Below are 21,407 nucleotides of genomic sequence, written 5' to 3'. Positions count from 1 at the left end.
AAACGGAATGCTTGTCCTGATCGACGAAAACGGACAAATCCTCAAGAGACATGTATCTCAGACCAAGCGAGTGGTTGCCTGGAGACATCCCAATGATGCAGCTGATTCGAAAACCGGAGTGGATGAAACAGCAAGGCGTCATTCCACAATCCGCAAGGACGACGAAGTTCCAGCCTCGGGCCGTCGCTCAATGCGAGAGAAACGGGCTCCAGGATACCTCAAGAACTACGTGCATGTGACTGAAAATGCAGATTTGCGTAAGTAGAGCTCAGAAAATTGATAGAAACTAGGCAGAATTTGCGTGCAGAAACAACGCAAACAAAAAAAAAACAAATAAACGAAAATCTCACCCAAAATCTTCGGTTGTTTTCCGCTTTCTATCTTGGGGAACGTTCAAAAATTACGTCCAACATTTGGGGGAGGGGGGGGGTCTAGAAAAGTGTGACAGTACGTGTATTGGGTATAGGAAAAATGCGTGACAGAGGGGGGAGGGGGGGTCTAGAAATCCCGAAAAACGATGGACGTAATATTTGAATCTTCCCTTGCCATGCCGGAATTTAATCAAGAATCTCGTTCCCATGATCCTTCGGTAGTCCACAGAAGCGTTCCTTTTGTTTGCAGGATGGAAAAGATTGGGGAAAATTCATTTTTTGCAATTTCTCATCGTAATAGGCTGTTTTACCTCACGCAAATCTGACAGGAAAAGGCCTACTTTCTCACACCAAATTAACAGTGCTGTAATGGTTCATTACAGCACTGATTTGCGTTGCGTAATGAACCATTACAGCACTGTTTTCAGTTTTGGTCAACTTCTTGATGCTTTCTGGACGCACTTATTGAAAATTGTGACAACTGCACAGTTGGTTCATGGCAACATTGGTCATGAACATCAGTGTGCAGTTTGATGAAAAAGTTTTGTTAAAAACTATCCTCAAGGGTAATTTATGAAATTGCAAAAAACGTTGTACGTAACTCGGTGCAGAACTCGATTTTTCCAGCACTCGTCGTAATTATCCAACTCGGCAAGCCTCGTTGGATAAATGTACGACTCGTGCTGTAAAAATCGTCATTCTGCACCTTGTTGCGTAAACTACTATTTCCTAGTTGTTTCGGATGCGTTAGAGGGAAAATCCGTTGAAACTGCGTGCTGCTGAGGCTGCTGCGATGAATGGTGGTGAAAATGACAGTTCTAGGTGACAGAAGTGTGTGTGCGTCAGCTGAACAGTCAACGTCAACATCGAAATTGTTTTGACTGTCGGGGTGTGAAGCTAAGTGTGAAGCGCGAGTTGTAGAATCTACCTACTACACGGAAAAACTAGTTATGAATAAATTTGGTTTTTGACTATTAAATATTATTTAATATTGTACAGGAAATTGAAGATTAACGCTTTAAGCGATATGAAAAATATATTTTTTTTCTCTTTCTTTTTTTTTGGAGAAGGAGGGGAATGTGTGGTGTTAAAAGATAATATCGGCAACTCTGTCAGTAATGCCTGTTACGCCTCTATGTTATATTGTCGCGCTTATCTTAGATTCTCAGCAAGCTGCGTTCGAAACGCGCAGCCTCAGATAGCGCCAGACCGCGCACATATGATTTGTACACGGTGTGCACCTTGGCTAAAACTGTTTTGCAGCCGCCGGGTGGAGCTGTCAGCCGCCGTGTACAAATCAAACGGGCGCAATCTTGTGGCGGCTGATTCAGATCAGCAGGATCTGAGTGATTAAGCTAGGATGCACAATACTGTTATACCGCATAGGGCGACTGCTAACAGTTCATGCGTTACCACCTCGAGAATGGCACGCTCGATTGCGTGATGCGGAGCACCACTCAAGCCATCGCCACTTTCGTTGTCTAGCAGTGGTACGGGTAAGACCTGTTTGATAGTGCAGAGCGTGTTGGGTGATTTCTCGCCATTTTGAGGTTACACACCAAGCAACCAGCCGGATTAGGGACGAGCGCAGCGAAAAGATTTCGCTGGAAGGGACTGCTTCCACCGGCAACGCTACGACCTTTCGTTCTTCCAATGGTGCTGGATCTAAGAAATCGTACCATTCGGTGGATACCGAGTCCTTGGCGAAACCGACCCATCGCGGGATGCTGATGGATTCGAGTGGTCTCAAATGTTGCTTTTTCATCTGCGGGCTTGTAGCGAATCTTCTCTCCAAGTTCGTGAACCTCCTTTCGGCGCTCTTCCTGGAATCTCTCAACTGTGCAATGATGCTCTGCTTCCTCGGCAACGGTTCTTGGTCTTGGGACTCCGGCGTACAACACAGCGTGGTAGTAGTCACTGGCACGGACGCAGTAGCTTCGGAGATTCGACCAGACACGATCCAACCAAATACCGTGTTTTGGAACGTTGGTCCATCTTCGCTCAGTCGGAATCTTCCCTCCTGCAGCAGATCGAGGTAGTACTCGGCACCGATGATCATGTCGATGTCCGACGTTTGGTAGAACTCGGGATCTGCTAATACGATGCGATCTGGTAGATTCCACCGGCTTACGTCAAAGCCATCACACGGTAGTGGAATCGTCAGCTTCGGCAACACGTTGAAACGTATTGCTTCCTCGAAATTGGAGATGCTTGCGTAACGTGGACTAACCGTGCCAGTCACACACCTTTGGGAAACGCTAGCTGAACCTCCTATCCCTTTCACTGTTAAGTGGTTAGGGAATTCCTTAAGGTTCATTCGTCGACAGAACTCGGATGTGACGAAACAATACTGCGAGCATGAATCCAGCAACGCTCTGGCCAGCATCGTGCTTCCGTCGGCATCACGAATTCGAACAATGGCAGTGGATAGCAGGACTTGCCTTGAGGAAGGTCTTATTTGTGACGGAAGGGAGACAGTGTTTTGCAATGTGGGTTGTTGGTCTGTGGCTAGTTGTGGGTTTTGCGAATGTGTGTGGATGATGGACAATGAAGTGGATGGTTCGTTTTGGTGGTGTGTGGTGGATGCTGTCTGGTGTGTTGGTGTTCCCGGCTGTGCTTGCGCTTGAGATTGACTTGGGGGTTTTGTTGACGTCTGCGGAACGGAGGATATTTCAGCACTGTTTGCTTCGGAGTGTAGCAGAGTATGGTGTTTTCTTCCACATTGTCGGCACAATCCCTTGCTGCAGCTCCTGGCCAAGTGTCCCGATGACAGGCAGTTTATGCACAAGCCGTTCTTCCTAACAGCATCGTATCGCTCCGGTATCGTCATCTTCTGGAACCTTCTACACAGAAACGCTGGATGGAATGACTCTGAACAGAAGCAGCATCGCCCGGTGCTGCTGGTCGAAGGATGGCTCACACTTATCTTCGGCTTCTTCATCTCGACGACGGAGTTTCTACTCGGACCGACGGATTGGAGAACAGCGCAGTGATTCTTCAGGAAGGTGATAAGATTTCGGTATGTAGGTACTTCCTTCGAATTGTGCGCCGCTTCCCAGAATCGTAGGGTAGCACTGTCAAGTCTCGAGCAGACCATGTGCACCAGAATCGTGCTCCAGCTGTCGGTGTCCTGGTTCATCTTCTGCAACATCTGCAGGTTCTTCTCGAAGTCGCTGATGGCTCTGCGCTTCGTAGCTCTCTCGTCGCATCGACTCGATTCGTAAGATGGCATCGAGGTACGCCTTCACGATTAGCTTTCGGTTGTGATAGCGATCCTCCAGCGCGTCCCAAGCTACCGAGTAGTTGGCAGCGGAAAGTTCGATGGAGCTGACTTCAAGAAGGGCATCACCGGATAAAGACGATCGGAGGTAGGTGAACTTGTCCATATCCGTGAGCTCCCGGTTCCGATGAATCAGGCTTCGGAACGCGTCACGGTACGAAACCCAATCTCGCAGAACACCGCTGAACGATGGGAGCTTTATCTCCGGAAGCTTCACCTTCGAGAGAACCGGCTGTGCAGCTGGGACCGCAGAACTTGGAATGGCCGGTCTCATTTGATTCTGCCACTTCAGCAACGCAGCCTTGGCTTTGCAGTAACAGTTCTCTACGTTCCTCGAAACAACTGCACTGTCAGCTTCCCGCTTCTTCGCCGCAAGTTTCAGTCTCACTTGACGCTCCTGTTCTGACTCCTCGGGTTCGTCCACTTCATCTTCGTCGGCTTCATCCAGAATCACGTCAATCTTCTCACGCACTTCGTGAAAGTCATGGAATGTACTTTCTAACAGCCGCAAACGAACTTCCACTTCATCTTTGTCTTCTTCTTTGAAATCACGCACAAACGAAGCCACGGAGTCCAAACTGTCCCGTAAGCGCTTCTCTCTCTTCAGCAAACCACGTAAATCGTCCGTCATGATTCACTACTATTCACTGAAGTCACTAGTCAAAGAATATTCACAGCACTGAGGAGTTCGTTTGCACTGTGCACTAACACCGCACTATACGCTGCCGCACTATTCACTGCCACACTGTAATACTGCACTTGCTGCTACTGTTGACTGCGAATCGACTCAACGTTCCGCGCCGCGAGACGAACCACCCAAATTGACATGCACAGCGGAGGGGAAACCGACCAACGAACGATCCAAAGCCAACCAGAACAACAAATCCAAGACCAATTTCTGTCGAACACCGCAGGGACCAAATCCACTGAATAATCCAAACACAATTTCGCATGCAAATCTAGCTTTATTGCCTATCAGTCGCCACCGTAATGGCTAACCCACAGTGGCTTTCCTCATGAAATTGCCACAGACCCAACATGCAAAACAGTACTTCCCTGTATTCTCAAAATCCGTCCAAAAACGGTAATCGTCCAACTCGTTCCGCCTTGAGTCGTGGTTTCGTCGTCGTTTCGTCGTCCTAATGAGGGTTCCGTTCACCGGTGGTTGTTCCGTATCAGCAAATTAATCACTAAGGCCGTCGATCGTCGATACACAATCCACCATCAATTTTCTTCGTCGCGCCGCAGTGCGATGGCGATCAATCAATTAATTCATTAGAATAACCAGCCACAGAAATCCAATGTCGCGACTGTTCGTGTGACTAACATCTAGTTTGCCTCGCCCTTACAGCGTCAGTAGCGGTACTATAAGTGTCAAATGAATTTTGTTTACCAAAACAAAAGGTCCTCTACAAGATGGGCACTTAAACATAATATATTATTACAACTAAAGTTATTAAAATAATCAAATATGAAAACTGAGTACAACGCCATTAGCGTTCTAGTGTATTTCTATTATTAATTCGCACTCCACAAAGCACTTATTGTTCAGCCAAATTTTTCACTTTTCACCCGCGAAACGGAGCACAAATCCGCGCGAAATTAGTTCACACCGCGTATGATCCGGTTCGAAGGACCATTTATGTTTGCGCACATAGAGCGTTCCGGAGGTCCGCGGTGATATAATCACTAACGAAAATACTTTATTTCGCAGGTCGAACGAAAACACTTTATTAAGAGAAACAAACGTAGTTCCGATCGCGGCGGAGGTATATTTCTTACTACTAATGTTTATCTTTCTGCTGCCTCTGTCCCGCAGAGATGGACAGAGAGCGAGCCGATCGTGAAGCGATCGGTGCCCACAAGCCTATTGTATTTATTTGTACGCACAACAGTGTGCGGCGATCAGCTGTACCTGCACTGATAGTGGTTAGAGTGTGAGTGACCACGCACTAGGGTGACACTCGAAACATTATTCAAAATGCTAACTGTTGGCGCAGACTACTGTTTCTTTGAATTCCACTAAGAATTTGCATCCTTTGACAGATACGTATTTCGACCTCAACTGTAAGGCCGTCTTCAGTGTCTTGTACTTGACTCGACTAATTTTGTATTATCAACCAATGGAACAGTTCAGTAGAAATCAGTTTGTCGCTGTAGTAAACTGAAAAATCGGTTGATTTGAATTAGAATGTATTGTCGCGCTTATCTTAGATTCTCAGCAAGCTGCGTTCGAAACGCGCAGCCTCAGATAGCGCCAGACCGCGCACGTATGATTTGTACACGGTGTGCACCTTGGCTAAAACTGTTTTGCAGCCGCCGGGTGGAGCTGTCAGCCGCCGTGTACAAATCAAACGGGCGCAATCTTGTGGCGGCTGATTCAGATCAGCAGGATCTGAGTGATTAAGCTAGGATGCACAATAATTGTGTTTACAATTTATTTCTCTGCGTGCAATACATTCCATTTTCCGCTATAAATAATCCAAACCATCGAAACCCTTTACAGAATCGCAGCTCAAACGTCCAAACCGACACCAAAATCACATTCTATCACCCGAGATTATTTCCAGGAAGGTCAAGGCAACTTTACTATTATGAAAATGTTATTTCACAGCTCACTAATTTCTTGTCCGCTTTCCATCCGGTCAGTGGGACGACGACGCGACCAATCGAATCTACGATTGCCATTGCACTGAACCAAAACTTCTCCTGCTTGTGGATTGGTTTACCACATTTTATGTGACTTTCATGACAACTTCTTTGGCTTTAATGTTGGTGAAAATAGAAGCAACCAAATAATGTAGGTAAATCTTGTAGTAGACTTGACTCAGAAAAATATCATTTGATATTAACCTAAAGGTCACATTCAGTGTAGAAGAAAAAAATCTAATAGACTTTCGGATGCCCAAATCGACTGGTTCTCTGCTCGGTTGAAAAAGCAACGTGCCTTAGATATTCTATGTAGCTATATCCCTATATAGAAGCCGGAACGAAGGAGACAATTAGATTGGCTGACCGACATCACGGTCGTCCGGCTTGCGAAGAGGACTATGAAGCCTGGCAATGAACGAAACGCACTCTGGAGTGGCACTTATATTTACTGTTATAGGAAAGGGATGACAGTTTGTTTCATCAGTCTGGTGTGGCAACATAATGATACTTTCTAGAATGTTAGATGTTTTTCGGAACAACCTTCTTAATTGTTGCGGATCCTCTTGTGAAAATGGATGTTAAATATGTATGAGCTGTCTCTCGAGGCCAATTAAGTGCGGGATGATTGTTTCAGTTTTTTCAGGAATAGCATCTATAGAACGAGTTTGGGTTTTAGAAAACTTTTGGCAAATTACCTGAATGGGGTTACATACAACATCCAACCATCGAGACAACCCATCTAACGAGTCCCCGACAAACGAATTGGCACTGTATTTGCATGAACCACTTTTACATTCGGCAGGGATAAGGCACTCTTCCGCTATAACCCAGTCAATTTGGAACCAACTGACTCAATTTTTCGTCCGCAGTATCTAGTCATGAGGAAAAATGCAAATCATTTGGTTTCAAAACGATTTAGTGCCCAGCATAACACCCAGTGCCCAAATGGCTCGGAACCCTGCAGGAGTTCCCCGGAAATTTTTCTATGAATTTCATGGGAATTCTTTGAGTAGTTCTCCGGGGATTTCTCCAGGACTTCTATGGGAATTCCTTAAGAAGTTCCCCGTGAATTTCTCTTAGAGTCCCTGCAATAGTTTCGTGGGAATTTCTTCAGAAGATGCCCGGGAATTCACCAGGAATTCCTCCAGGAATTCCCGTTGGGATTTCCTCCATAAATTCTAAGGTAATTCCTCCAGCAGACTTCGCAAACTTCTTTAGGAATTTTGCAGAATATCCCCCTAAAGCTTAAAGTTCTAGCAAAACTCATCCCGGAGTTCCTCGGACCTTTCTCCAAGAGTTTCATGGGAGTTCCTAAAAGAATTTCAAAATTTCTGAGGGAATTTTGAGTTCCCCCGGAATTCCTCCAAGAGTTCCCTTTGGAGAATCCTTTCAGAAGTTCCCTCTAACGAAATCCCTCTAGGCCATCCCTCCAAGAGTTTCCTCTGGGGAATCCTTCAAGAAATTCTCCCTGGAGAATCTCTTCAGGAGTTCCATGGGCATTCCTCCGGGAGTTCCCCAAAAAATTTTACAGGAATTCTCCGAGAATTCCTCCAAAAGATCCCCAGGAATTTCTTCTGGAGCTCCCCCGAAATTCTTCATGAGATTCTCCAAAAACTCTTCAAGAAGTTCTTCGGGAATTCCCCCAGAAGTTACTTGGAAATTCCTACAAAAGTCCTCAAGGTATCCCTCCAGAAGTTTCTTGGAAGTCCTGCAGAAGCTTCCTGGGAATTTCTTCAAACAGTTTCTAGGGAATTCCCACAGAAATTCTCTGGGAACTCTTTCAGGAGTTCCCTGAGAATTCCTCCAAGAGTTCCACAAGAATTTCTTGATAAGTTCCCCGGAAGCTCATCCAGGTTTCTCAAAGAGTTCAACGGGAATACAGGTACTCTTCGATATAATGTACAAAAAAGTTTTCTCTTTGTACGTTATATCGAAGTGTACGTTATATCGAAGCAGAGAAAAATTTAATATTTTTTATGCTAGTATTGATGTATTCGACGTGAAATTAATCCCAAATAATGATTTCGGTGAAATTCATAAAACCCATAATGAAAAACTTGAGTTTTGACGAAAAAGTCATTTCGTTTTTTGTGCTTCGATATAACGTACATTTTGCTTCGATATAACGTACATTTTGCTTCGATATAACGTACACTAAATTTTTCCCCAAATTAAGCTAATTCCGGGTAACAAGGATAATGCAGCAACAAAACATTGATTTGAGTGATTTCGTAGTTTATCTAAGGGTTATTCGTGGGAAAAATAAAAATTTTCAATGTTGTACGTTATATCGAAGCAAAATGTACGTTATATCGAATTCGCTATATCGAGGGTACGCTATATCGAGGGTACGTTATATCGAAGAATACCTGTACCTCTAACAGTTCTCCGGTAGTTTCTTCGAAGGAATCGCAGAGAATGTTCTGGAAAGATTCCCAAAGATCTACAGCAGAAATTCTCGAAAAGCTTCTAGATAATCCCGGAATCTTCTGGATCTATTGCATCTGGATCTTCAAGAAACCTATGCAGAAATTTCCGAGAAATCCTTGGAGGAATTCTTTAGGAGCTCCTGGGTGAATTTCTCAGGAACTCGTGGACGTGTTTTGAGAGCTTCTGAATTTGGAATCTCTTAGATGAACTACTGAAGAAATGGATGAATTTCCGGGGATTCTTGGTGAAATTCCCGGGGAACTCCTGTGGGAATTCCTTGGGATTCTCCTTGAGGCATTCCCGCGTAACTACTGGAGGAATTCACGGGAAGTTCCAGAAGGACCTCTCGGGTAATATCTGTATGAATTCCCAAAGAACTCGTAAAAGAATATCCCAAAAAACTCCTCGATGAATTATCAGCGATCTCCTGGAAGACTTCCCAAGGCATCACTGCAGGAACTATTGGGGATCTCCTGTAGGAATTCCCGGGGAACTCCTGGAGGAATTATCAGGGAACTCCGAAGGAATTATCGGGGAACTCCTGGAGGAATTTTCGGGGAACTCCTGGAGGAATTATCGAGGAACTCCTGGAGGAATTATCGAGGAACTCCTGGAGGAATTCCTTGGGTTTCTCCTGAACTCATTCCCGGGTAACTCCTGGAGGAATTTCCGGTGTACTCCAAGAGGAATTACCAAGAAACTCCTGGAAGAATTCCCAAGGAACTCCTCCAGGAATTCCCAGCGAATTCCTGTAAGAATTCCTGGGTAACTCCCGGAAAATTCCTGGAGAATTTCTCAAAACTCTTGAAAGCATTATCGGGGATCTCTTAGAGGAGTTCCAGAGGAACTCCCGGAGCAATTTCCAAGAAACTGCTGTAAGAAATCCCGAGGAACTCCTAGATAAATTCCTCAGAAACTCCCTGGAACTCCCGTGAAATTCATGTAGAAATTCTCAGAATTCGTATAGTTATTCCCTAGGAACTGAGAAGAAATTTCTGGGAAACTCCTATAAAAATTGCCAGGCATTTCCTAAGGAATTTTCCGAGGAACTCCTGGAACTCCTGGAACTCCATCGACGAACTCCTGGAGGAATTTCCCATGAAACTCCTGGAACGATTTCCGGGGAGTTTTTGTAGAAATTCCGGGAATTTCCTGGAAAAATTTCCAAGGATTTTCATGGAAAAGGGATCATCTGAAGGAATTTCCGAAGAAGTTCTTGAGGATGTTATGCTAGTTCAACTGTGATTGGAGATCAGAGATATTTTCGGCTTTGCAGTGTTGTTTTGGAAACGTCACACAAAATTAAATATTTTTTTCCACTAAAACAAGACTGCAAATCCGAAACTATCTCTGTTTTTGATGGTTTTTAAAGGATTTACAAGAAATGTTCCCGTGGAACTTCCCGTGTATATTCCCAAAGAAGTTATAGATGAATTCCTTCATTGATTTCGTAGGAACCCCTGATGGTAATCTCAAGAAACTCCTGGATAAATTTCCAAAGAGCTCCTGTGGGTATGTCTGAGGAGCTCCTACAGCTATATCCGAGGAACCCCTGGAGAAATTCCCGAAGAACTCCGACGGAAATTCCCGGGCAACTCTTGCAAAAAATGTCGAGCAAACTCCTGAAGGAATTCCTGTGAAACTCCTGGAAGAAATGACGAGGAACTTCAAGAGAAAGTCTCGAGAATCTCCTGGAAGTATTCACTAATAACTGCTGAAGGAGCTTTCGAGGAACTCCTCGAGAAAGTTCCAGCAAGTCCTGGTGTTGCTTCTGGAGGTCCACCCAAGGAACTCCTGGAGTAAATAAATAAAGAGGAGTTCTCGATTACTCCCGCAAAACTTCTCTTGGAAATTATTTGGCAAGAGGAACATCTGAAGGAACTCACAAGAAACTTCTGAAAAAAATCTATAGAGAATTTCTGAAGGATTTCCCATGTAACTTCTGGAGGATTTCCTGGAGAAATTTATGGAAAAATTCCCAAGGAACTCTGAACGAATATTCGAAGAACTCCTGAAGGAATCCCCATGAAATTTCTGGAGGTGTTTCCGACGAGCTTTTTGCGAAAGTACCGAATAATTGCTCATGGAATTTCCGAGGAATTCCTACTGTAGATATTCCCGGAAAACGAATGGATGACATCCTTATGAAATTTACGAGCATCTCATGAAGGAACTTTCGTAGAGATCCTGGAGCATGAAGAGATTTTTGAAGTTACGTTTGAAGGATTCTTCCAAGAAATCCTTTGAAATATTTTTGAAACTGTGAAGTTCAAGAAGTCTATAAAATGAAGAATGCTCAAACGTTGATTTACCCAGAAAGAGAGAAATAACAAAAAACACTTTACCTTGTCTCAATCTACCATTAAGATCATCTACTCGCAGTCTCCAATTTCCCTTCTTCCTCTTCTTCTTTATGGCTCGACGTTCCCACTGGAACTTGGCCTGCCTCTCTTCAACTTAGTGTTCTTTGAGCACTTCCACAGTTATTAATTCAAGGGCTTTCTTTGCCTGCCATCGCATGAATTTGTATATTGTGAGGCAAGAACAATAATACACTATGCCCAGGGAATCGAGAAAATTTTTCCGATCTGAACGGAAATCGTACCCGTCGTCTCCGAATTGGCGATCCATAGCCTTAACCACTAGGCTAACTGGAGACCCCCCAATTTCTCTATCATCTCCGAATACACACCCAATTAATCCGATTAGGCCATATGCCCCAGCAGCCGTTAACTTAAATCAGTTCCAACCGAAAATTCTAATTTCCCGCCTCTCTGCTCTTTTTCAGTGATAATCGTCTGCTCGTCTATCAACTCACCGCAAACAATTAACGCAATCAATCAACTGAAGACGCTCCGCCGGACGAAGATCCTGCTCCTGGACACGATTGGGACAATCTTCAATAGCAACAACGCCCTCTACCGGGGAATCGTCCGCGATGGCACGTGGAGCGACGATGGCCCAACGAACAACCGCAATCTGCTGGTGCTGACTATTTTGACCGAACATTTCAAACTGGCACTCAGGCGGGTACACGGCGTTGACCTGGGCGACTATCAGCACATTAGCGAACGGTTGCTGAAAATTCGACTGGACGTCGATGATGATGATGGTGATGAGGGCGAAGCTGGACCCGATAACGATAGCGATGGCAATCAACGAGATGACATTGTTGCTTCAGGGCAGACATCTAATCGCTCACTTAGAGAAGGTAATTATTTGATTGTGTTTTTTGGAAAGGCAAGTGTGTGTAAATGTTATCGAATTTCATTAGTTTTAAACTCTGAAAATATTTTTTTGACATTGATTGTTGTTGAAAAGTTTAAGGTTCACATCACTACCAACTATTTTGCACCCTATTTCAAAACTTCAAAATTGAAGTTCTAGCCGCTTCATGATAGTCAAAGATTCAAAGTCAAAGTTTTAGCGAAAATCCCCCAACAGTGCCACGGAAAATCAATATCTATAGTTCCACTGAAAATCTAATCGGAATCTTTCTATGTAATCTCTGGAAACACCCCCAGTACAATAATTACGTGTCCTCAAAAGGATCCTTCAAGGGATCATCCAAGAATTAAACTGATTTTCCTTCGTATGTTCGTAATTGATTATCTCTTGAAATTCGATAAATGTTTCCGTTTAAGAAGTTTAGGAGTTCTTTGCAAGAATTTGCAGAAGTTCTATTCTATGATAATTCCTTCAATTTATTATTTCTTCCCAAAATTCTTTTTGAGATTCCACCTGGAGGTTCTTCTGGGCTTCCCCCCAGAACTTCTTCCTAGGTTTTTTAAAAGTTTATCTAGGTTTTTATCAGAAGTTCCTTCTAATCTTCTTCAAAGAGTTGCTTCTTCCTGCCATCTTTCAAGAAATTCTGAGATCCATCCAGAAATTTCTCCAAGAATCTCTTGAATTCCAATGTAGAAATTGTGATTTCTTCAGGTGTCTCTTTTGGGATTTCAGCAGGAGTTCGTTTTGCAATAGGACAGGAGATCGTTTTGGAAATAATGAATTCCTTCTAGAATTCCTACAAAAAGGTTCTGCTGAATATCATTCAAAAAGCTGTTTGGCATTTTCCGGGATTTCTAACTATATTTCCGCCAGGAATTCTATCAGGAAGTCATCCACGAGTTTCTTCTGAAAATTGACCAACGGTTCCTTTTGGAAATCCTACTGGAGTTGCCTACTTCTGTAAATTCCCTCGGAGTGTATTCTTGAAACTTTTTTCCGGAAATTTTCCAGATATTCTTCCTGAAACTCCTCCCGGAGTTTCTTGCGGGAGTCTCTTGAGAACATTCCAGAAATTCTTTCTTGGAATCCTCCGACAGCTGCTACTGGAAATCCTCCAGGAGACCATTCTAAAAATCCTCCTCAAGTTTCTTTTGGGTTTCATCATACATGTTTAATGTTCTTGTTGTTTTCCAGGAGTTGTTTTTTTTCTGAAATTCCTCCTAAATTTCCCTTCAAAAACCTCCCAAGGTTTTTTTTTTGTTGGAATTCAATAAAAGTTCCTTTCAAAATTTTCCAGCAATTCCTTGTAAAAATCGTTCAGGAATTATTTTTAGGATTGCTGCTCAAGTTCCTTTCTTGTAAAAAAAACCCGAACTATACTTTCACAAGAGTTTGCGGGTGCGTTACAGGAGCGTTTGGGAGGGTCTCATGGGCGTCACAGAGAGTTTCAATGGGAAATACAGTTTTTGCAGTACTCTTAGTTGAGCTACAGGGAGATTCCAGAGGCATTTTAAAGCGTTTCATAAACGTGTCAAACTGCCAAGTCGTTCCACATGCCAAACCGTGGCGCAATTAGTCACACGTTTGCTTCATAAGTAGATGGTCATGGGTTCGATCCCAGCCCCGGCACGTTCGAAAGTTGCTCTTTCCCCTTGAGAGCAGCTGACACTGACCCTCTTCTGAGCCCATGGAGCTCAAATAGACCCGGATACTTGGACATCGCCGAACGGCAACTCATAATGGACCCCCGATCGGACTGAAAAAAAAAGGAACACATCAACTTCCTCGTGCTCATCATTCTACCATGATGGGGTAGAAAGCGAAAGCAGCGCAACGGCAATCAGTTCGATATAGTAGAATTAGAATAGAATATATTTAGGCGATGTACAAGGTGTAAGTACAGCTTCCAATTGGAATCGCTCACGCAGTGCCCTAGTGGACAAAAGAGCTGTAAATTAGGTTAAGTGATTGAAGAATAAATAAAAAAAGTCGTTCCATACTGATTACGGTACTTAGGAGAGTTCGACTGATATGTGTGATCTGGCTACTTTATCGGCGCTGTAGTCTTGGGGAATCAAAACGACTGTTTTGAATTTGTCCCGACGTTTCGACTTTGTTTCGAGTCTTCTTCAAAAGGAAAATTCTGACTAGTCGCTTTTTGTTAGAATGGACATGGGACTGTCGGTGTCGTGTTTGTGTCTGTACATTGGATTTCTTGTCAAGTGAACCGTAGCTTATTTTTTGTAGTTGATTACGTTTGATTTTCATCGTATTGCACTGCACTGCTCTTGTGAACGCGGTAACGGTTTGTTCAAAGATGGTGAGTAGCCGATAAAGTAGCTAGAACATACTGATTACGCTCGGAGGTTCGATGACCTATACTCAAAGGAGCTCTAGGAAGACCTTAAACGAACATTAAACTCACCACTTCAAAGCACATAGTTCTATAAAGCTGTACAAGCATGAATTACATTCAATCACTCAAATTATGCAAGTAAGTTTTATGACTTATGTTCAAGAAAGCTCTTAAGGGACCTTAAATAGTCCCAATCCTCCCTTATCGCTCATCCCTGAACACGCCCTAAACTCCCCTCAACTCTCCCCTTCTATTTCGTAACTATTTTTTTGCAATTTCTCATCGTAATAGGCTATTTTACCTCATGCAAATCTGACAGGAAAAGGCCTACTTTCCCGCACCAAATAAGCAGTGCTGTAATGGTTCATTACAGCACTGATTTGCGTTGCGTAATGAACCATTACAGCACTGTTTTCATTTTTGATCAACTTGTTGATGCTTTCTGGATGCAGTTTTGAAAAATTGTGACAACTGCACAGTATAACCTGCTATGATCAGACTTTCTTAAACATGGCTATGAACATCAGTGTGCAGTTTTGTTAAAAACTATCCTCAAGCGGTAATTTATGAAATTGCAAAAAACGTTGTACGCAACTCGGTGCAGAACTAGATTTTTACAGCACTCGTCGTAATTATCCAACTCGGCAAGCCTCGTTGGATAAATGTACGACTCGTGCTGTAAAAATCTTCATTCTGCACCTTGTTACGTAAACTACTATAAACAACATCATATTCCATTTAGATAACGTTACCTAAACGGAGGAAACTACACAGATTTTATCTAAATGAATTCTTCCTAAATTGAGGTTTGAGTGTAACCGTGTAGTAGGTGTCTAGACTGTATTGACAATTTTTCCGACCATTATCCGGAAACCTATTGAACCCAGAGAAATAGTATGCTTTAGAGCAGTTCTGAAAGCTGCCTTGCGACACATCAAATTTCATGATTTAGCAAAACGCAGTTATAACAACATGTGTCTAGAAGTTTCGGAAACATGAGCTTTTCTCCACATGTGTCAGAATTGTGGTGACCCCAGAGAAGAGGTTACTTTTTGAGCGGTTTTGGAACCGAACTTGTTACATCAATATTCATGATCAAAAATTGATCACTCCCTTGAGTTTACCAGGTTTTCGAATAACCCGAAGAAGTCGTGTCGTAGGGCTTCGTGATCGCACGGCTAGTGCCACCAAGCCTTTGGTCGTGTCGTGCTGAAGAGCGCAGTTTCGACTCCCGCCGCAGCTGTCAGGAAAAGTTTTCGGATGTGCCACTGGCCGTTGAGTGCTAGTCCATAGTGTCGTGCTTCCTTCAAAGAGCGAATACCTCACTGGAAGCATTGCACGTGTCCGTGTCTTTTTTTTTTTTTTAAAGCATAAAATATCTGTTAAAAATGCCTGACGTTGACATTTCAGTGGAAAAAGTGCGCAATTGCCATTATCATCACAACGATGGGAATGATTACCCTAAGTCGGGAGTGCTCCAAAAGATTTTTTACCAAACTCGATTCATTACCTAAATGAATGAGATTGTATGGTAAAATTATGCGGACATTTAGAGATTTTCAGGGAGATTGCAGAAGTGAATCATCAGGATTTCTGAGAAGTCCTAAGGGGTACTCAGAGAAGTTTCAGTTGGGTTTCAAAGCCGTTCCAAGGCGTTTGGAACCGTTTTACTGGTGGTATACTGCCGTGAATCGCAAGTCAGCCTCATCTGCATTTTGGGCAAAATTGAGTTAATCGCAGATTTCTATTTTTATTCGGATGATCTTTCAGCTGCGTGAATAAAAATATATAGTTTGTTCAGTAAAATCGAAAAACAACACCAAGTCAGATTGTCCCATAATGAAAAGTAATCGCTAGTCAGTCCCATTACGAACTTGTGTACCCTGCTGTGCAAAACCCTACATTGTTTCAGTCAGTTTATATTTTTCACAGTTACGCTTTCACGTTAGGAACATTTTGTGAAAGTTTTATGATGATCGTAGAAGTTTTGAATTTGTGGTGATCTTTTGAAGTTTCACATAGAAATCGAATTTGAAAACTTTAGAGTCCAATTTCTCCATGCCTACTTTTTACAGTTGGGACTGACTTGCGATTCACGGCAGAGGGAAGTTTAAAGAGTCTTCAGGAGGCTTCTTATGAGGATTTTGAAGGTGTTCAGGGCTCTTTCAAAAGACTCCAGAGGTGGCTTCAAGAGCATTTCAAGAAGCTTCAAGGGTTTCCAAAGTTTTCAGGAGAGTTTCAGAAGAGAACCAGGGGAGTTTAGAACAGTTTCAAGGTGTATCAATGGTTTTGAAGCGGATTTCAAGGCGTCTCATAGGAGTTCCTGGCAGTTTCAATGGTGAAGCCAGGCTTTCATGTGAGCTACAGGAGTTATTTTAAAATATTTCTGAGCCATATCAAGGCGTTTCTTCTTACAGACTTCAAGGCGGTTCCAAGAAATTTCGAAGGCGTTTCGGGGCTTTTCAATGCGTTTGAGAACGTTTCACGGCGTTTTAGAGAGCTTCAAAAGTGTTCCCAAGGATTTTAGAGGGCTTCAGCCTATTGTGTGAGCTTCAGAGAGGCGTCAAATGAAGTTTTAATGGTGTTCGTTTCCAGGCGTTTCAAAGCATTGTAATCCATGTCAGGGGGTTGCAGTAAATTACAGAAGCTTCCAAAAGGGTTTGAGGGCTTCTCATGCTATTGCGTAAGCTTCAGGCGTTTCAAGGCGTTTCAAAATGTTTCGCGATTTGCGTTTTAGAAAAATTCCCCGGGATGGGAGGCGCCTTCGCAGCCTATCAGTTGAAACCTTCAGCGAGATTTCAGTAAATATTCAAAGGTGTTTGTTTCGAGGCGATTCATGCATTTCAAAGCATTCAGTTGAGTTGGGGGATTCAGCGTTTCAAGGAGTTTCAAGACATTTCAAAGTAGTGGATGTTTTCCTTAATTTATCAACAATTTATCAACCTGTTCACATGTACGTTGAGTTGTTTGAAAATTATAATTGAGCACATGGATTGAAGACTTCATGGAGAAGAAGTTGCCGTCGATTTCAAGGGATACTTCTCATTTCAATGCATTTTAGAGTGTTTCAGGATGCCTTACAGGCTTTTAAGTGGGGTGAGCTTCAAGGCGTTTCAAAAAGCAGATAGACCCTTTTGTTTCATGAAATTTCAGGGCGTTTCAGTGGGTTTCATGGGGATTTGGGGGGTCTTCGCAGCCTATTCCGTGAGCCTCAGGGAGGTATCAGGCGAGTTTCAAAGGTGTTTGCTTCAAGGAGTAGAAAAGCGTTTCAAGGCATTTCTTGTAGTTTCAGGGGATTTTATAGGATTTTCGGAGGTACACGAGGGTTTTAGGGGGTTCACAGGCTATAAGATGACCTTCAGGGGATTTTAAAAGAGGACCTGGAGCTTTATGGGGCTTTACAGGCATTCATGGGATTCAAAGGTGTTTCAAGGCTTTTCAAGACATTAAGAGTTTATGTGTCAGTATGGACCCTAATCATAAAGCTCTGACAGACAACTAGCTACGTTTGTAATAAATGTAGATAAATATGCTCAAGAAAGTTTTTGGGGACCTTTGAAAATTCTCGATTTCCCCATCCCACCCTTTAAGACGTCCAAAACTTTACTCAACTCCCACACGCTGCTTCTTTCCCGTATTCCCTATTCCCGATTGCTAACCTTAAGTACTCCAAGTGGTTATCAAATGGTAATGTTAACTTAGTGGAGATGCTTAGATAGATTTTAGCTGAATACCGCGCTGCTTTTATGGACGTTTCAGTGTAATTTATCCATGATTCAAAGGAGGAAATCAGGAATCAGACACAAGGACGGGTAGGGAAATAGGGATTGTTCACCTGTAAAAGTCAGTACGGCAGACAAGACTGAATCCTGGCGACTGTGGCTCAGAAGCACTATGAACATAGTTCAAACTTACCTAGCATCATGAAATAATTGTTGAGTCTCAAGTGTTAAGCTCAACGACTGTTAAGAGTCTCCACAAAAACTTCCATGAGTATGAAAATCTACAAGCGTAACTAGTGAACTCTTGCTGTCCTACGGATAAGGTTTTTACGCAAATACGTTTATCCATTTCTCCCTAAACCACTCTTGAGACCTCAGTAAACTTCTCCGAAACACCAATGAAACCCTCTCAAAGCCCCTAAAACTTCTAGAAACCCCTTTAAAATCTCCCTAACAGCCTCGAAAACTTCTCTTTAACCCTTGGGTTTCACTAAAATATCTTCAAACTAATGATACCCAGCAGAAACTCTTTTAATCTTTCTAATGCATCACGTTAGGAACAGCTTGCTGACGTAATGTACGGTGTGGATCAAAAATGACTTTGATGCACAAGCAGGGTTAAATAAGTCATCCTCTAAGACCTCCGTGAACCTCTGGTAAACTCTCCTGAAATCCCCTGAAATGCCGAGAATCCCCCTAAAACCCCACGATACTTGTTTTAAAGCCCTGAAGCCCACTGAAACGGCTTTAGGACATTTGGTCGAATGACATTTGGTCGACTGACGTTTGGTCGAATGACATTTGGTCGAAAGTACATTTGGTCGAACGGACATTTGGTCGAATGGACATTTGGTCGAAACCCATTTTTTGGAAGAAGAAGCATATGACATTTAGTCGAATGGACAATTCGTCGAATGGACATTTGGTCGAAAGGCACTAACTGATGAAGAGTTTTGAATGGAAAATAATTTTATAGATTTCGGTATCATAATTTATATGCTACTGAACTCATTCGGTTGAAAGTACGTTTGGTCGAATGGACGTTAAGTCATATAACAATTTAATCGTGTTTAATTATATCAAACATTATTTGTGCTGAGAGTGAAGAGGAGACATTATGGTTGTGATTTTTTCATCTATGATTTTTCCTTCTTTTGAACATAGGCAATTCTTTCAAAATTCGTATTTGTACTATGTTTGAATATTATGGCTGCTGTCTTTTTATCATGAATTTTTCCTTCTTTGAAACGTAGGCTATTCTTTCACGTTTATTTATTTCATTGCGTTTTCCTGTACCAACTACTGAATGTTTCAGAAGCAATTTCTCCTTTTGAATACAAGCAGTTTTTCCGTTTGATATTTGGATGTTATAGCTGCAGACTTTTTCATCTGATATTTTTCCTTCTTTTAAGAGCAGATTGGTTAGGATCCCACAATGGCCGACTTTGGCACTCACTCGCGACTTCGAGCGTACAAATCTCTTCGTAAACAAAACCAGCGCACATGATCTTCTTGTTTCAAGCTTATTATAAGTGAGCAAAAACAGCATTATAAAATGCACTGTTGTTTGAAGCTTGCTTCTAGAGAATTGTGCGTCTGCAGTTCTGATGCACTGTTGAAGTGGGAATTTAAGACATTTGTCCTTAAACATAGGCTATTCTTTGACGCAGTGTTACATATGAACTGAACGCTAGCCAAAATGGTTATTTATGCAACAAGTTGCAAAATGATGATTTTTTTCAGCACGAGTCGTACATTTATTCAACGAGGCTTGCTTGTTCAATAACATATAAATAATAATGATACCGAAATCCATAATATTGTTTTCCACTCACATCTCTTTTCGTCAGTTAGTGCGACGAATTGTCCATTCGACTAAATGTCATATGCTTCTTTTTCCAAAAAATGGCTTTCGACCAAATGTACTTTCGACCAAATGTCATTCGACCAAACGTCATTCGACTAAATGTCTTTCGACCAAATGTCATAGATCCCACTGAAACTATATTTCTGAGGAAGTTTGATTCTCTCCGGAACACGTGGATTCACTTTCGCAATCTAATTTTCTTTTTCGGTTGTATACATCAAAAAATTTTAGCATATTTTTTATAATAATTTCCCTACAATTTTCAATCGGCTTCTGCAGTGATGAAGATGTTGTTTTATTTCAAGTATATGTATTTAAAATTTCGAAATCGAATTTCATACAACTTTTCATACACGGGAACTATTGAAAAGTTAATTTATAAAAAAGTTTTAGCAATTTAATATAAATTAAACAAAAAATAACATAACACGGCAAAGTGTACAAGACACAAAAGCAAGTCCGCAATCCAACCGCAACGGAAATTAATGAAAAAAAAAACACGTTGAGCAAACCTAGACAAAATATGCATGTATCTTCCACCGTAACTACGAAAAATAATCACAAAGATAGCGTTTATATTTTTTCCTATTTTCCGCAGGCACCACCAGCGAGCACCAAGAATCGCTCCAGAGCCTTATTAATTCGACAAATTTGACCTCATCAGACTGCGATTTAAATTATTTTCTCACCGACATCGACGCAAGCAATTTGGACCAGCTCCAGGACCTAGCCGGGAGCCAATCACGCTGCCTGGAAACTCTGGACAGCTATTGTGACATGGACAACGGCGATGGTGCCACCGTTGACGCCACTTATCTCAATTTGGCGACCAACGACAACGTGAGCGCCGACGAGCTTCTGGGAAATGGTAGTGAAGTGTGGAACGAGGGGACGGGTGCAGGGATCGATCGGCGGAAAAAGAATACCGAGCAATTATGTGCGCTGCTGAGTGAAAGATACCGAAATTTGGTGCTAATGGGAGAAGAGACTTCGAGTAGCTTTAACCGGTCACAGTCGGTGACCACCAGTGGGCGTAGGTTAATTTTTAGTGCTAACTTCTATCTGTATGATTACATCCTTGCCATTGAGCATGACCTGCGGTATCAGCATCCGCATCACCAACATCAGTATCAGTTTGATTTCATAGTGTTTGACCTGAAGAACATATCGAACCACCGGACTACGATAGTGTGGAGACCGTTTCTGATTCTGAGGCAGGATCAGTTGAATCGGCAGAAGTTCAGTATGCATCCGGTTCTGCCGGGATACAGCGACTGGATGATCGAGGCTACGATGGAGTCGTTTTGGATCTGCGGAGTGCTGTGCTGGAGTGTGATAGCGATCGTGGTGCTGATAATAGTGTCGATCATCTTCGCGAGTGTGGTGTTTAGCATCGCAGTGAGGTAAGTGAAATAACGTTATTTTGAACAGTTTTTACTCATTGTCAAGACAAGAAGCAAGAAGAAGATAAGAAATATGCTTCAAAATCATTTTTCACATA

At 42.6% G+C, this 21,407-nt stretch overlaps 1 protein-coding gene across 1 annotated transcript in view; it reads left to right on the top strand.

Annotated features, from left to right (window-relative positions):
- Positions 1-21,407, top strand: part of LOC109400375 (uncharacterized) — a 533,446-nt gene that overhangs the window by 363,138 nt on the left and 148,901 nt on the right. The window contains 2 exon segments of the mRNA XM_062860635.1: positions 11,522-11,944; positions 20,505-21,309. Coding sequence (XP_062716619.1) covers positions 11,522-11,944; positions 20,505-21,309 — 1,228 coding nt within the window.

Source organism: Aedes albopictus, chromosome 3, assembly GCF_035046485.1.
Source record: "Aedes albopictus strain Foshan chromosome 3, AalbF5, whole genome shotgun sequence".
NCBI classification, from domain to species: Eukaryota; Metazoa; Arthropoda; class Insecta; order Diptera; family Culicidae; genus Aedes; species Aedes albopictus.
Note: the sequence above shows the minus strand (reverse complement) of the source record. Positions and strands in the feature narration are given on the sequence as shown.